This window comes from Eptatretus burgeri, chromosome 10 (assembly GCF_056783735.1).
Source record: "Eptatretus burgeri isolate ZD-2024b chromosome 10, Ebu_testis_v1, whole genome shotgun sequence".
Lineage (NCBI taxonomy): Eukaryota > Metazoa > Chordata > Myxini > Myxiniformes > Myxinidae > Eptatretus > Eptatretus burgeri.
The window spans coordinates 21,670,731-21,688,875 of record NC_140970.1 but is presented as its reverse complement, the minus strand read 5'-3'; the positions used below and the strand labels follow the sequence as shown (position 1 = coordinate 21,688,875).

Below are 18,145 nucleotides of genomic sequence, written 5' to 3'. Positions count from 1 at the left end.
TGTAACTATAGACCAATCAGCCTTCTCCCAATCATCAGCAAGGTTATGGAATCCATCATCGCTTCAGACATGAAATCCTTCCTCTTCTCCAATGGCTTGATTTCCAATCATCAATTTGGTTTCAGACCAGGTCACTCTACCCTAGATATGCTGCTACTGCTCTCCCATCAATGGATGGAGGTCCTCAATGCCAGACAGGAAATCCGAGCCGTATCCCTGGACATATCACGTGCTTTTGACACAGTCTGGCACCCTGCCCTACTCACCAAACTCTCTTCCCATGGTATTCAAGGCCATCTCCACTCATGGCTCGCAGACTTCCTCTCATGTCGCAGTCAACGTGTGGCCCTAAATGGAGTTCTTTCATCCCCTCTTCCTGTGCAGGCTGGAGTTCCTCAAGGTAGCGTTCTGGGCCCTGTTCTTTTTCTGGTTTTCATCAATGATCTCTCGGACTCTCTGGAAAATCCTCTATTTCTCTTTGCCGATGACTCCACCCTCTGCCGTACCATCTGTCATCCCTCAGACCGGCAAGCAGCAGCTTCTTCGCTCACTGCAGATCTGGATAAAATCACAAACTGGTCCAACACGTGGAACATGTCTTTCAATCCAGACAAATCTCACACTCTCACTATGTCTCTTCGAAAGGACCGTTTACAAAACCCCCCATCCACTTTCTCAACAATCCTCTGGAAGAAGTCTTTTCTTTCAAGCTTCTGGGTCTCACTATCTGCCATGACCTTTCCTGGGAAAGTCACATTTCCAACCTTGCCTCAAAAGCCAGTCGCCGACTGGGAATCCTCCGTCGTGCAAAGTCCTTCCTCGGCCCTCTTGAGCTCCTGACCACTTACAAAGCTTTTGTCCGTAGCCTGATGGAGTACTGCTCTCCCCTCTGGGCTGGTGCTCCTGCCTCCCACCTTTCTCGACTTCACGCTGTCGAAACCAGGGCTTTTAAGATCATTGGCATCTCCCGCAATGAAGCTGAGTCTTTGGGCCTCTCACTCAATCACCGCAGGTTGGTCGGTGGTCTTTCTGTCTTCTACCGACTCCTCTCCAGCCTTGCCCCCTGCTCTCTCTGCGATTTGTCCCCACCACATTTCCACAGGGCGCTCAAGGTCCGCCAACAACCCCCTTCTGGTAAAACTACCAAAATCACGAATCACTGCTCATCTTCACTCTTTCATTCCTCTTTTTTCCCGCCTTTGGAATAAACTTCCTCACTCTATTCTTTCCCATTCTTCCCTCCAGGCTTTCAAAACAGCTGTTCACCACCACCTCTTATCTTCCCCCATCCAAATCCTCGATCTTTTCTACCCCCGATAATCCACCCAAGCCCACTTCCTTCAATTCTCCTGCTTTCCTTCCTGAAAGTCCCTTTAATGTCCATCTTCCCCGCGCCATGTTCCCCGTCCCATCCCCATCCCTCTCCCTTCCACATTTCACCTGTGTCTGTTCCCCAATGTTTTGTCCCTTCCACTCCCGCCCCTCTTGTCTCATGCCTCATTGCTGTGAGTTGTGTGTTAGCTCTCATACGAGCCTCGACCAAGGTATACAAAAAAAAAAAAAAATAAAAAAAAAAATAAAAATAAAAAGTCGATGTTCCACAGCTGCAGCGCGACTCGTAGAACTCTAGCGGCTGTTAAACACCGCACGGTGGTCGCGACCGCCGGGCTGGTACGGGGCCCAGCTGCATGCAGTGAGCGTATCGCATGCATATGCACTGTGCATACATACCGCATGCACTGTATTGCACACATACCGCATGCACTGTATTGCACACATACCGCATGCACTAAATCTCAGTGCATGATCGCATAAGCGAGATCCAGACCCAATGTTTCGCTGCTCCTCATTTGAATTTGCAATTTTTTACGTACAATTTGGAAGCAGCGAACGTTATGGAGTTACCACATGCTATACGTAGCAGACGATGCTTTTCATTCAATTCTCATACTAGTACATTCTGATTAGTGAACAGTGCAAAAATATCAAAATTTCGGGAGGATAAGGATAGTGATCGTAAGGGCGGGAGTTTGGTTGAATTTTCGGAAGCCTCCCGATGAAATCGGGAGGGTTGGCATTGCTGCTATTCTAACTGGGGCATACATATTTCCATAAATGTTCTATATTTCTATTACTATATTAGTTGGCATCGAGTATGCAAATTATTGGCACTCTGTGGTCCTGAAAAAAATATTTATTCCAATTTTAGCAAATATCACATTTTTTGGCGAAGCGAAGCGGGCGTATAATAATATTTCAGGTGATAACACAGAGGTGCCCGAGAGTTATACACTGCTATCACTTTTTTCATATCTCGGGATATATATCTTGCTAAAAATCACAATGAGCCTTACTCCATCTGTATGGTACCGAGCGGTCAATTTGGGGGGTCTGGCTCATATCCTAATGGCAATACAATATAATTATGTAAATCATTGCAACATGACAAAATCCACAATTCCACTCGGGGCAATCACATCTGCCTGACGAAGGTTTCGAAATGAAAATTCGCATTAAACTCAGAAACTACATCCATTATAAACTTACCATACATGTTGAGAAAACTCAAGCGTATTAAAGTTAGAACTCGACAATGTCGTCATCATCCTCATCATTGTCACATGGAGTGTTTGTGCAGCCAGAGCCCCTGCAGTTTCCACAAGCTGGAGTGCACTCAATGTTGTGCTTCTTGCTAGGGCATCTCATGGTGCTACATTCAGCCTGGCAGTTGCACCTAATGACAGGTAACATCTTTTCAGGAGCTGGAGCTATTGATGTCTGAAGTGGCACAAAACCCTCGTCACATTTCTGCCAACCCCAGTCTGTTGGAAGAAGTTAATCTGCACATCCCTTCCATTCTTGGACTTGCAGATACACCCGCAGGCTGTGATACTTTGTGGCTTCTGATGTTGGTGGTAACGTCTGTGGTTGCACGTGAGAGGAGCTCCAAGCCACCTTGTCCCAGTACCGCTGATACCGGAGGGTGTCCAGGGTGTCAGTTGACTTTCCGTTGTAAATTATCACCAATGTTTTTCTCCTGCATCTGCCACATCACATACGGAAGCTGGATATGTATCAAAAACCTTGGCCTGCTCAAGGAATGTGTTGTTTGCGTTGAACTTTTTGACGGAAGCTCCCTTTCCAATCCCATGAAGACGAGATGTCGTGTCGCACCCAAGAACTGCATGTAGAAACAGTATGTGCTTGCATATGTCTGTACCAATAATTTTCTTTGTAGCCTTGATGTTCCAGATGCGAGGATTCTTCGTGTTCTTCTTTGGCTCGGGACAAAAGAAGAGGTCATGGGATTCTAAGATTCTAAGCTTGCATAGGAGGACGAGGAGGTCTGTGTCATCACCAACTAACACAGTGTTGGTGACAGTAGCAGACTGCACGGCCTTCAGTACAATCAGGAGATCAGCATCCCCTGAGGCATGGTGTGTCTCACAGTTCTTCTTCTGAAGCTCTTAACTCAACATAAAAATGAATCGCTGTTTATTCTGCCTATTGGCAAGAAACTGTTCCTTCTTCATTGTGAGACACATGTCAGCAGTAAATGTCACAGTAGTGCCAGCATTCCCTTTAGACTGTCTCTGGTGTGTCATGTCCTTCGTGTTGGTACTCTCATAACCATCAAACACGACGATGGCATCTCCGTACTTCTTCGTTACATAATCAGTGTACTCATGGCATATGTCTCGAAATGTAGATCCACGAGGCCATGGAATGCGTTGAACAAGTGCCCCGCCATCCAAAAACATACTGTTGCCCATCATTGGGGATATCGGCTGGGACATCGGATCCAAGAAGATCCCAGATGCATCAGCAAAGACTGGCTTGTGTGCTTCTCGGTGCTGAATAGAGGAATCAAAGAGGGCTGGTGGATAGCTGCACAGTTCATATTTGAAGGCCGACTCCAGTTCTTCTGCTGTCCGTGCAACAGTGATCAGTCTCTGGAAGAGGAGTTGTGGGTCAACCTGGACTTGATCTCCATCAATCTTGACAGATGACAATGCCAAGGGTGACAACTTGGTCTTTCCTCTGAAATGTGTACTCGGCAGGTGTTTTCCAATCCATAGATTTCAATATTTTGGCTCCTACAGCATGTGCTGTATCGACGTTGACGGTGGGATGTGCATGAACTCCAGTGGCAATGTTCCTCAGATGTGGATCACTACTGAACGGATTCCATTCCTGTAAATACTGAAGAGCTGATAGTGTGTCCTTCCAGTCACGAGATTGTCTTGCCTTGGTCATGTCCTTCTTCTGCTCTCCAGTGTTGTAGTTCACACCTGTGAGCTCCTGCATTGCCTGGTTTATTTCTGCACAGGCAGGCACCGATAGTAGCCATAACAGCCGTTGTTGCTCTGTCATTCCTCGCCCTCGTGTGAGCCCCTCGCTGGTCTTCAAACTTCTCATCAGAACTTGTTCGATGATCAGGTCAGATGAAAGACCTGCCCACAGGCGATCACTTCGTTGAACCACATGGAACCTCTCATCAAAACGTTGTTGGACATTGGGATGTTGAGTTTTGAGGTTGGACATCTGCTGCAGATACACCCTCGCAGATTTGGCATACAGGTTGTGGCCCGAGGCTGCCAGGTAAGGCAGCATTTCCTGGATGGCCTGTAGATGTAGTGCCCAGTTCCCAGTGCGCTCTGCCCAGATATATTTGCATAGAATGTCTCGCATGTCCATATATTGAACCCAGAGCGCTGAAGTTATAGAAGATATCTTTGCAGACTCGGCATGCTTCTGAAGGTGGTCTTTGATTCGTTTCAAGAAATCAGACTTGCATCAGATCAGAAGACTTCAAGATCAGAAGACTTCAATCAGAAGACTTCAAGAAATCTTCCACAGACTGGGGTTGGCAGAAGTGTGATGAGGGTTTTGTGTCACTTCAGACATCAATAGCTACAGCTCCTGAAAAGATGTTACGTGTCATTAGGTGCAACTGCCAGACTGAATGTAGCACCATGAGATGCACATGCAAGAAGCACAACATTGAGTGCAATTCAGCTTGTGGAAACTGCAGGGGCTCTGGCTGCACAAACACTCCATGTGACAATGATGAGGATGATGATGACATTGTCGAATTCTACCTTTAATACGCTTGATTTTTCTCAACATGTACAGTAAGTTTATAATGGATGTAGTTTCTGAGTTTAATGTGAATTTTCATTTTCATTTCAAAACATTCGTCAGGCAGATGTGATTGCCCCGAGTGGAATTGTGAATTTTGTCATGTTTCAATGATTTACATAATTATATTGTATTGCCATAGACTTGATTTCATCTTGTGTCTTCAACGTTTCTTATTTTTTTTGTCGAGGAGCCAAAATCAGTATCAGGGAAATATTTTTGTTTTCGGGACAAAATATTGACATTTTTGGACAAAAAAGCTATAATTTTTTATTATACCCTCAATACATTTCACTTTTTTTATAATTATTCTTGTATATTAATATACTGACCATAACTAGAAACAATTAGAATGCAGAAAAACATATATTTACATCTTAAAATATCAATCTTTACAATTTTCTCATTTTCCCCGAAGCCGGGTGGCGGCCATATTGGATTTCCATGATTTCAGGACTTCCCCCCGGAGGATCCCTTAGGACTTTTTTTCTGTCACTGAGGACATATCCAGGAATCAAAATCTGTTGAGTTTGCTTTTGTTGCAATTTGTGGGAGGTTGACCAAATATTTCTGCTAAAATGCCTGTACTAATAGATATAATAGTATAAATAAAATATTGAAAACATGCATGGCTTTGGTTTAGAGTAATTTAGCATTTTTGTCCGACTGCACTTCACACTTTTTTGAATTTGATAAAAAAATTAATTTTCTTAAAAAAAAAATTTAAATCTTTTTCCAGGTATTTAAAAAAATATTTTATTAATTTAGAAGGCAGTTAAAACAGTTTTGGAGAATTTAGAGAGCTTTTTGTTACTCCCAGAATTGAATGAATTGAAAATTTGTCCAATAATTTGTTTGATAAATCTTCTCTCCTTTAGTGATTTTCAGCATCTGACAGTCACTGAATAGAGCAGTAATAAAAAAATAGGCATGTATTATTTCTTAATAATCCCAGAAATTGGTACTTTGATTATTAGATTAGTTGCTAGAATAAGTTACATACTATGACCTTCATTTATTTTGCCAAAAAAGAAAAAAAAATTAAAAATCAGGTAATTTCATTGAAAACTCGAAACCATTAGAATAGGTATCCCTTCTTCAAAGTATCATATTTTGGTATGTATGTATGTATGTATGTATATATATATATATATATATATATATATATATATATATATATATATATATATATATATATATATATATATATATATATATATATATATATATATATATATATATATATATATATATATATATATATGTTGTTCGTCTTTTGGTTGCTCCCGTTAGGGGTCGCCACAGCGGATCATCCGTATGATCCGCATAGTGATTTGGCACATGTTTTACACCGGATGCCCTTCCTGACGCAACCCTGGTCGCCTCTTACGACACAGTCGATATGGTACACCTATTTTAACCAGGGTATACACCGGCCCAGTATACTGGTACTCATTTCGCCGACCTCGGAAGGATGACAGGCTGAGTCAACCCCCTGGTGTATTAATTCAGTGGCCCATCGGGGCTTGAACTCAGGACCCTTTGGATCCCAAGCCGCTGCCCTAACCACTGCGCCAACACCAGGATATATATATATATATATATATATATATATATATATATATATATATATATATATATAATATAAATATATATAATATAAATATATAAATATATATATATATCTATATATATATATATATATATATATATATAATATAAATATATATATATATATATATGTAATTAAGCTATACGGTTTTTTGTTCTGACCTCAGTTAGACTTACACTTTCAGGAAAATGTAGTGAGAAGGCAATGGAACAAACTTCATTTTTTGACATTTTTGAAAGAGTGGAAACCACTTACATGCGATTAGCCATATGCATTTTTCTCTTGTAAAATTTAACTTCAGAAAGCAATTGCTGAAACCATCAGGAAAGATGTGTCTGAAGCAATGATCATGAAGAGAAGATCAAAAAATGAAGGACAATGGTGAAATATTCCACATTCACATCCAATTGTGCAATGAATTGGGTCAAAAGCTCAACTCGAATTCTGTTGCAGTTATTTACAGATCCCATGCGACCTTCGTGAAGAGAAGGAGAGTTATCGCCATCACCACGGCCAAATTGAAAATTCATGCAAAAACTACTGCTGGGAAGGCAATGGCAAATCACCCAGTAGAACCCTTACTAAGAAACTGCACTCAGTAACGGAGTACAGTAAGGTATATCAGAATAAAGAAAGTGCAATCTATATGGAACTGGTGCGTGAATGCCTTCTAGGGGTTAACTTTGCATAGTGTTATGACAGATATTTCCATAGTGCATGTTCAGTGCGATCGTGAGGTAAAATTACCATTTTCAGAAATGTGTCGTTATTCGTGCAGCACGATGCTGTCAGACTTCCCAATGTGTGTGTCGAAAACCGCTTTCCCCCTCACCTGCTTTTCTGTTTTATCCATCTGTAATCTGTCTTATATGTTCCTTATGAGGATGGGTTAGGCCGCAGGCATGAGTCTTGGCGGGAAATGCCACAACAACCTCCAACACCATTTATCTAGCCCAGAGGTCATGGCAGGTTGCCCCACCCACTAGCTGATCTCGCCAGCCAATAGCAGCCATGCGGGGTGGGGGGCAACAACGTCATGGGGTGAAGCGAGATCTGAGACAATAAAGGGGAGGTGCCATACTTCTCTCTCTATATAGAGTGCAGCCTGTGTCTGCTGGTTGCATCATTGGTTGGGACGCGGCTATGCCGCTGTTGCAGTGTCCCCCTCACCAGTACACTGGTGCTCATTTTGCCGACCTCGGAAGGATGACAGGCTGAGTCAACCTCCTGGTGTATTTATAATTCAGCGGCCAACGGGGCTTGAACTCAGGACCTTAGGATCCCAAGCCGCCACCCTAACCACGAAGCCAACACCATGCTGCCGTACTACTGAGGAAGAGAGATGCACTGTAATTCGGACATGCTTTTCCGCTCAATAGCTAATTTATGTAAAAGTTAAAACTATACAGCATTCCTGAAAAGAAAACTTCATTATGTTTTTTTATGCCTCCGCTGACAAAGTCGCCGGAGGCATTCTTTTTTCGTGTCGTCTGTCCGACTGTCCGTTCGTGATAGGTTTTCGTCACCGCGCTAACTGAAGAACGGCTGTAGGGATCGAAATCAAACTAGGTACACGTCTGTGTGATGATGTAAAGATGAACCGATTGGATTTATGGTGGCAAGAGGTCAGTCAGAGGTCTGGTTCGGTAAAAATTCTGTGACCACGCTCACCTGTGAACCAGTGATGGGATTTTGACCAAAATTGGTATTAGTACATATTATGATGCAAAGATGAACTGATTCGATTTTGGCATCAAGAAGTCAAAGGCCAGAGGTCACATCAGGTAAAAATACGATACTTGAGAACAGCTGAAATGATTTAGATCATATCCAATTCACACAAGTATGCATAACGATGTAATAATGTGGGCAGAGGAATATATCGGTCGACATCGCAGAGTACCATTCTTGTTATTAATATGTCCTTTGTTTGCCCTTAAGTTTGGTTTTTATGGATGTGCAAATGACCGTTTAAAACTGCTTTACTCTGCATTTTTCATTTGAATGAATAGGATGATCATGTGATCTGTACAGAGTGGATCCAATCATTTTCTACATAGGAGCATCCAATCTGTGAACCAAACTAACAACCATAATAAGATGCCTTGCCAAAGGATGCAGAAAGCAGCTGAAGGTCAGCACAGATGCTCAAAATCAGCCAGACAGGGAATCAGATGCTCTGTGTGGGTTTGACATTTGATTGTTGAAAGGTGGTTGGGAGAGGTAAAGTGTAGTGCTTAATACTTGTGAAATTACCCCTTAACGACATGTTTGTGCCACACACCCTGTGTTGTTCCCATATTGGCTGCTGTTGTTGTGGTTGTACCAGTAGTACCCGTTATGGCTGTTTCTCCATGCACGCTATCCGGAATAGCGTCTCCGCTACCTTCAGCATCCCCTGCCAACCAACAAAAAAGCTTCTTGAAGACAAATATGGTGAATAAATACTCCCACTTGTAACTATTTAGTGCCACTGTTGCAATGTGATAGCAGCAAAATGATGCAAGAAATTAATACCAAGAGCTGGAGTGATTGTAGGAACCACCACTTTTGCTTGTCCGTCACAGTTTTCACTTGACTGTCCATGTTCATCAGCCTTCAACTCCGTGGCAATAGAACAAGGCGTGTTGCACAAAGGCCCAATAGCCGGCTAAACATGGAGAGGAGAGAACAAAGAAATCGTAATCCAAAGATATTGAATGATGGATATTCGTGGATGATTTTTTTCCCTTTGCAGGAGCTAAGCTCATGGTAAAGCAAGATGGAACCGACACATGGGACAAACATCAAGAGAATGAACGAACAGGTAAAGAGGAGAGCGAGGAAGAGACTAAGCAAACTGGCAAGTAAGATGGTTGCGTTCGGAAAGGTTATTGGCGGTAATAAGGATCATGGATCACAATTGGGGATGACAAGAGATGGTGGTGCAACTGCTTGCCTGAAGCCCTGGAGACAACAATGAGATTGGAACCACCTTCCAGAAGCTGTTCTAAGACAAACATGCGAGAGTGAGTGATGAAGAAATAGATTCACATTTTAGAGAGTTTTCCTTTCGTTTTTTTACCTCCGCCACCAAAGGTGGACAAAGGTTATGTTTTCAGCTCTGTCTGTCTGTCTGTTTATTTGTCAGTTTGTGAGCAGGATATCTCAAAAGGTTATGGACGGATTCAGACGAAATTTGATGGACAGATTGATTGTGCAACAAGGACAAATTGATTAGATTTAACTGAAGATCCGGATCCGGATCCTCAAATTTTAAAGTGATTCATCACGATTGAGAGATAGGGCTAAAAACAAAACGACATCCATGGCACGGTATCTCAAAATGGTGTGGACGGATTATGACAAAACTTGGTGGATGAGTTGGGTGGGTGACAAGAAAAAACCGATTCGATTTTGGTTCAGGCCTGGATGCAGATCTGGCCCATCAGTGGGATCCAAAACAAACTGTTCAGCCTGGCAGGGGTATGCGCTGGACCGAGTGCCATTCTCGTTTGCCTGTTTGTTTGTGAGCAGGATATCTCAAAAAGTTATGGGTGAATTTGGACGAAACTTGATGGACAGGTTGGGTGTATGACAAGGACAAATTAATAAGATTTTGGTGAAGATCCAGATCCGGGCTATTCGTGGGATACAGAACGTAAACTGTTCAGCCTGTCGGAGTGAGGTATGCGCTCCACCGAGTGCTCTAGTTTTAAGATAAGCCGAATTAATTTCTGAGAATGGACCTTTATTTTACAGCTATTTTAAACAAGTGATTACATTGGGAATGGCCTAAGCAAAAGGAGAAATGAGTTCAAGAGGTAGTCAGCCTGGATTTATGATGGTGACAAGTTCTTCTGATACCAAACTGTTGACACTATTGATCTGTTCTGCCACTGACCTTCGCACATGCTTGCTGCATTTTTGTAGCCATGCTAAGTGTGACAGCAGCTTGGTTTGGCACTGGGCTTGGGACGAGGCTGGCGAGTGTAGCACCAGGTGTTAGAGCAGTCACTGGGGTAACGACAACTGCATTTCCTGGCCCTGCAGGGGACCTAGCAATTGTGTTTGACACAGAAGCCAATGCACTTACACCTTTGGAAGACAAAAGGAGACAAAGCAGGAGATTAATATAAGATTAATATAAAAGAATGGAGCAAAAAAAAAAAAAAAAGGGGAGGATCAATCAACCAGAGATGCCAACCATCTTTCAGGTGTTTCTTCCCCACCAACCTACAAAGTAGAATTCCTGAAAATTTAGCACTTTTCTATTAAATTTAGACCAATTGCAGAAGCAACATAATTATTCATAAAGGATGATATATGTATAGCAGACAGTACCATGCAAAGCCACCAAGAGCAAGCTTAGGTGAGGAAGAAAATAAATACATACATACATACATACATACATACATACACCCAACCCTGACATGCATGAGCAAACTTCTATGTCAAATCTTTAAATAATGAAAGTACTGTACTTTGATAACCCTCATCATTTGAAATATAAGGCTGACGAATGACTTTAGATGTACTTAATGGAAGTGTTCCATTTAAATTATTCAGAAGAGGAATCAAATGCAAAGTGGAGTGAAACACAGACAACAATGATGCACACAAACCACAGTATTATCGAGATGGTCAGAGATCATTTGCAAGAGTTAGATTTCAGAGGGGTTCATGATAATCTGTAACAGGAAGTATTTCTGTTTCACATTCCTTTCTCAAACACACCAGTGGATCCCTTGACAAGGAGTGTAGTCATCGCAGGTTTTCCAGTGGCCGAACCACCAGGCTGCAAGAGCCGTACACCACCCATCACAGCTCCAGTCCCAATATGACCACCACTCACCGCTCGGAGAATGGTACTCGAAGTCCCAGGACCTTTTAGCACAACCTATTCAGTGGGTGGAGGGGATACCAAGGAGTTGGAAGAGCAGGTTGAATACAGATTGTGAAGATTGTAGTGAGATGGTAAAGACAAGTCTGTACCCAATATTCCTGTCCTTACAGTACACACTGTATATCCTAGAGTTGAACTCTTGAGTAAAGCCTGAGCTCAAGAGGAGCTATACCAGGTTGGGACTGCCCGTGGCCAAGCTTGGAACAGCGGTGATGACCTTGGCAGGACTTCCTGTAACCGGTGACATCACCTTCGTCGCAACAATTTTGATGGGTGACTTGAAGGCAGTGCTGCCTGCAAAGATCACCGCAAGTAGTTTGCATCATGAACAATTGGAAAGAAACATGCCATAACAACTTCACTCATTAACCTTGTCTGTTCATTCATATTCCAAATAGCATTCCATTATCAGTATACAATCTTACATTTGTTGTTTCGCTCTTCCACAAGTGTCAATCTATGTAAAGGAGATGGATTAAACTAACTCCTCCAAAGTTTGTTTTACCTCGACGTCTAAAATAAGCTTGAAATGATATAAAGTATTTTTCTGCCAATAAGTTGATGTGGAGTACAAGTCCATTTGGCTAATTTTTCCATTTTTCTTTCCTTCATTCATAGATAACTCGATTTGGAGTACAAGACGAAGCAAAATCAACTATGGTAGTTTGCAAAACTGTCAGTAAGAACACAAGAGGTGTTAATTTCTCCCTGTCACTCAATTCATCGCTGCATCACTGCCCACGTACTTGCAGGGTCCAGAATATTAATGAGCTGTTTTGTGCATATTATTTGAATTACTTTGTGGGACGACCTTTTGGATAAATTAGGAATGTAAATACTGTAACAACATGTTTGCTATCATATGGAGGTACAGTATTTAAAACGAAAAGGACACTAGGTAGAGCGCATACCTCCACCATGCAAAGCCTGATCCACAAGAACATATCAGACCAAATAAATTTTTGAAATATCATGCTATATATAGTTTTTGGCCCTATCTCTCAATGGTGATGAATCACTTTAAAAACCGGAATCACTCACCGGATTAGGATCTTCACCAAAATCGAATTAGTTTGGCGTGGTCACACATCCAACCTGTCCACCAAGCTTCGTCCGAATCCGTCCACAACGTTTTGAGATATCCTGTTATATATTGGTTTAACCCCATCTCTCAATGGTGATGAATCACGAAAAAAAATTCTAGTCGTCGGATCCGGATCTGGTTCTTCACCAAAATCTAATCAGTTCGTCCTTGTCACACACCCAACCTGTCCACAAAATTTCAACCGAATCCATCCACAATTTTTTGAGATATCCTGCTCACAGACAAACAAACAAACAAGCAGTCATAGACTGGTACTTACGAAATCGTCAACTTGACCTCTGACCTTGTCTAATAAAAGCTGTTTCTAGAGAAGGTAGCGACGCAAACCAGAAGTTTCTACGATGATTCTGCACCAAACCATGAAAAATTGAATGTTTGACCTCACTGTGACCTTGACCTTTGACCGATTTTGACCAAAATCTAATCAGCGCTAGCCATCACTCTCCTGAATCACGTGGTGTAATTTGACATTGGTAGCTTCTTCCGTTCTCGAGTTGTAACTTTTTTTTGGGTGTTTGACCTCACTGTGACCTTGACCTTTGACCAATTTTCACCAAAATCTAATCAGCACTAGCCATCACCCTCCTGAATCTCGTGGTGTAATTTGACATTAGTAGCTTCTTCCGTTCTCGAGTTATCGTGCCTACAAACAAACAAACACACAAACAGAGGACGGAATTGATCAATATACTTACGAAATCTTTAGATTTCGTAAGTAACATTAACAAGCCGATAAATTTTAGTTCAGCTCCAAATCTCGATCCAGCCTATCAGTGGGATATAAAACGTAAACTAATCAGCCTGGCGGAGGTATGCTCTCTACCAAGTGCCCTTCTAGTTAGTTTATGTTCTGTATCCCACTGATAGGATTTGGACCTGAAATAAAATTTTAATCGGCTTGTTCTCACCTAACCAATTCACCCACAAAGTTTCGTCATAATCCATCCATAACTTTATGAAATATCCTGCTATATATCGTTTTATCCCTGCCACTCAATGGTGAAGAATCACATCATAAACAAGTGGTGGCAGACACAACAAATCCCGCCCATTTAAGGCATAAAGTTATTATGGGGATCAAATTTAAATTTGATACATCCTTAACCTGAATGCTGATTATAAGGAATAGAATAAGGAATATTTTAGTCTTAGTTTGAAGTCAATTAAACCATTTTTGACGAAGTTATGACCGTAAAATGATTTTGACCTTTCAAGGCCACCTAAGGTCAAAGGTCATGGTGTCAAATGAAAGCCAATAAAGGACTTTATATATGTCTTCCATAGTAAACATGCATATTCCTAACCTTTTTTGATTTATAATGGAAAAGATGTAATTTTGACCGATGACATCATAATGCTTGAATGTGATAACTGTTGTTTAAATCACGGGTACTTGAAACTTGTAAATTGTTAGTCTAGAGCTGGCTGCGTATGTCTGTAGAGTGTAGATATGGCCTGTAGAAATAATATTTATTATCCATCTACCCACACCTATCAAACATGTGTTACAATATATCAAATTAACATAACTTACAAGCTTCAAGTACCCGTGGTTTAAATAGTGCGTGGTGCACTTGATAATAAACATCAGACTACATCATACAATAAGACAAACGAACATTTTTTTTTTACATTTTATTCACCTTAAAAAAATCACCCAGTCTTTGATAATACCATGTGGGCAAACGGATTTGTCCAAGCCTCTTTTGAATAGTATTGTTATATATTTTGAGATAGAGATATGGAAGAGCAGAAGTGAAACGTGGTGAACATCATTATATCGATCAACTAGAAGGAATGCTTCAGAAAAAAATATCATTTTAAAATGCCATTTATTATGAAGGATAATTATGGTGTGTTGCACATCGCTAAAAACAAAACATGACGAGTTGCGTTATGATGTTATCATGAAAACGTATCACTGACATTAGCTGAGTTCGCATTGTTTATGACACCAGTCGCTAGGTGTCAGGATGAGGGACACCACATGTGTGCCTATACCAAAATATTGTACATAAAAGACAAATGAAAACTATAACATATACTTCATAAGGTTGCAAATACACTATGACAATACTTTGCATGGAGTTTGAAAAATGATCACACCGGATGGTGCTCCAGCTGATACATTTCAGTTACAATGAAAACAGAAAAATTCCTTGCAATAAAGTTGAAGAATTTATTAATAATTCGATTTGTGAATGTAATGGATGTTCGTTGTTCTCATTGGTAATCACGAGAATGTGCATACACAGTGAATTACAGAGACAGGTGCATAAGCAGAATAATTGAAAAGGCAAACAAACCAACAAGCAGTCATAGACAGGTACTTACGAAATGGTCAACTTGACCTCTGACCTTGTCTCATAAAAACTGTCTCTAGAGAAGGTAGCAGACCAGAAGAGAACGCAAACCAGAAGTTTCTACGATGATTCTGTACCAAACCATCAAAAATCGAATGTTTGACCTCACTGTGACCTTGACCTTTGACCGATTTTGACCAAAATCTAATCAGCACTAGCCATCACCCTCCTGAATCACGGGGTGTAATTTGACATTGGTAGCTTCGTCCGTTCTCGAGTTATCGTGCCGACAAACAAACACACACAAACAAACACACAAACAGAGGACGGAAGTCATCAATATACTTACGAAATCTTTAGATTTCGTAAGTAATAAACATTATGATTGGTTACATATAATAAGCACTATCAAGAAGACATACTTAAAACGTGGTATGAATGAAAATGCGAACTCAGCTAACGTCAGTGATACGTTTCAAGAAACGTCGTCAAATCGTATAATTAGTAAACACCATTAACAAGGTCATTAAAAAGGGATAATAAACGTTCAACATAGATATATGGATCATTCAGAAGACAGCGCTAAAGATAGCCTTGGAACTACCAAGAGAAGCAAGATCTTTATTGGTTTTCAAAGAATCAAATATACTGCCAGCATCAATGCTAATAAGAGAAGAAGCGGCTAAATATATAGTAAGAAAAGCCACGAAAGAGAATACAACGGAAACAGTCAAGAGTATTGAAAGAGACTTAGTCAAAGACCCAGAAGCCTTTCCCGCAATAACCTGGACAATTGCCATGGCCAGAATACGAAATGAATACAAGGTTCACTACAAGCTTAGTTTGAAGTAAATCGGATCATTTTTGACGAAGTTATGAGTGAAAAACTATTTTGACCTCTCCGTGACCTGACCTTGACCTTTGACCGAATTGGACCCAAAAGTTAATGGGGTCGTCCGAGGTTCATTACCCACCTGTGGATACAATTTGACAGTGTTTGAGCCAGCCGTTTTCCCGTAAAGTTGTATTTTCGTAACCATGTTTTAGTTTTAATGGAAAATTTGTAATTTTGACCGATGGCCATGACCCCCAAAAATTCGGACCCTACCGATCTTCACAAATATGCATTTTTCACGATAGGAATGGGGAGGATTATAAGTGACAAATAGAATAAGGGTGACTATAAGCTTAGTTTGAAGTAAATTAGATCATTTTTGACGAAGTTATGAGCGAAAAATGATTTTGATCTTTTCGTGACCTTGACCTTTGATCCAATTGGACCCAAAAGTTAATGGGGTCGCCCAAGGTTCATTGCCCACCTGTGGATTAAATTTGATAGTGTTTACTAAAGCCCTTTTGCCGTAAAGATGCTAACAGACAGACAGACAGACAGACAGACAAACAAACAAATAAACCAATATCACCCGCAGGGTGACCCATATCTTGCCAAAAGGTGACCACGTGTGACTTCTTTAAGGTCACACTGAGGTGAACAGAGCTGCTATCCACCAGGAGCGACTCCTTGAGGAATATCTGCCTACGAGAGATTCCGATGAGAATCGTTCTACAGAGTAACCATGAAAAATGTGCTTTTGCCTCATAACGTCACCAAATGATGTCATAATGTCTCAAGCTTGACATATCTAGAAAGCACTCATCGAGGTGTTCAATTTGAGGTACTACACGATATGGTTCCTAAAACTTGAAAATTTGACCTTGGGGTCAAATATGTTTGACCTGAGGCGCTAACCATGAAGGTCAAGGCCAATCGCCACCAAAAATTAATCAGCTGAGTGCCAGACCATGAACTATATTCCCATGAAGTTTGAAGACGATCCGATCAAAATTACTCAAAAAATAAGGGTTTCGTCGACTCCCCTGATTTGCGACAAAGTGACCTTGACCTTTGACCTTCAAAATTTTATGCGCTGAAAGGGGACCTCTATATGCCTCTGATATGCGAAGTTACAAAAATTTCCAATGATAACTGTGCTCTGCAGAGTGATTTATACGTGATTACAGACCAAAATATATATATATATATATATATATGTATATATATATATATACATATATATATATATATATATATATATATATATATATATATATATATATATATATATATATATATATATATATATATATATATATATATATATATATATATATATGAAGGTCAAGGCCAATCGCCACCAAAAATTAATCAGCTGAGCGCCAAACCATGAACTATATTCCCATGAAGTTTGAAGACGATCCGATCAAAATTACTCAAAAAATAAGGGTTTCGTCGACTCCCCTGATTTGCGCCAAAGTGACCTTGACTTTTGACCTTGACCTTCAAAATTTTGTGCACTGAAAGGGACCTCTATAGGCCTCTGATATGCGAAGTTACAAAAATTTCCGATGATAACTGTGCTCTGCAGAATTTTTTATACGTGATTACAGACAAACAAACAAACAAACAAAAATAAAAAATAAAAAAAAAACATACAAGCTGACTAACATATCTTGCAAAAACTTCGTTTTGGCAAGATAACAAACCGGACGATTACAATATCCCGCTCCCTCCCTCCGGGGCGGGATAATTATGAGATCCAGATTCGGATTCAGATCTTCACCAAAATCTAATCATTTCGTCCAAATCCGTCAACAACTTTTTGAGATATTTTGTGCAAAAAAAGAAAAAGAGGCCATGCAGAGCACAATACTTGCAACATCTACCCCTCTCTAAAGGTTGCCATGGATACATCAAACTATCCATTTCATTAAGATTAAAAATGACAATCTTAATCGAAGCTCAGGTCAATCAGATGAAAATTGATTGTAGAAGTTTGACCTTTGACCTCAAAAAGAGCTGCTTTCCCAATTCAATGATGGACTCTGCAAATCCTGTTCGACTTTCAAGTTAATTGGATGTAAATTGATAATTTTGCAGTTGAAAATTGATTTTAGAAGTTTGACCTTGAGTAGACCTTTGACCGTTTGACCTCAAAAAGTTCCCAATCCATTGACACAATATGCAAATCTTGTTCAAATTTCAAGTCAATTGGATTTGAAATTTGACCTCAAAATCGATAGGTTTCTTAGTTGAGACT

At 40.6% G+C, this 18,145-nt stretch overlaps 1 protein-coding gene across 10 annotated transcripts in view; it reads right to left on the bottom strand.

Annotated features, from left to right (window-relative positions):
• LOC147018063 (host cell factor 1-like) overlaps positions 1–18,145 on the bottom strand; it is a 139,192-nt gene that overhangs the window by 60,686 nt on the left and 60,361 nt on the right. For all 10 annotated transcript variants that reach the window (XM_085897365.1, XM_085897367.1, XM_085897362.1 and 7 more), the window contains 5 exons: positions 11,812–11,933; positions 11,471–11,633; positions 10,638–10,831; positions 9,272–9,404; positions 9,039–9,152 (listed from right to left, as the gene is read on the bottom strand). In XM_085897365.1, coding sequence (XP_085753491.1) covers positions 9,039–9,152; positions 9,272–9,404; positions 10,638–10,831; positions 11,471–11,633; positions 11,812–11,933 — 726 coding nt within the window. The remainder of the gene's footprint in view (positions 1–9,038; positions 9,153–9,271; positions 9,405–10,637; positions 10,832–11,470; positions 11,634–11,811; positions 11,934–18,145) is intronic.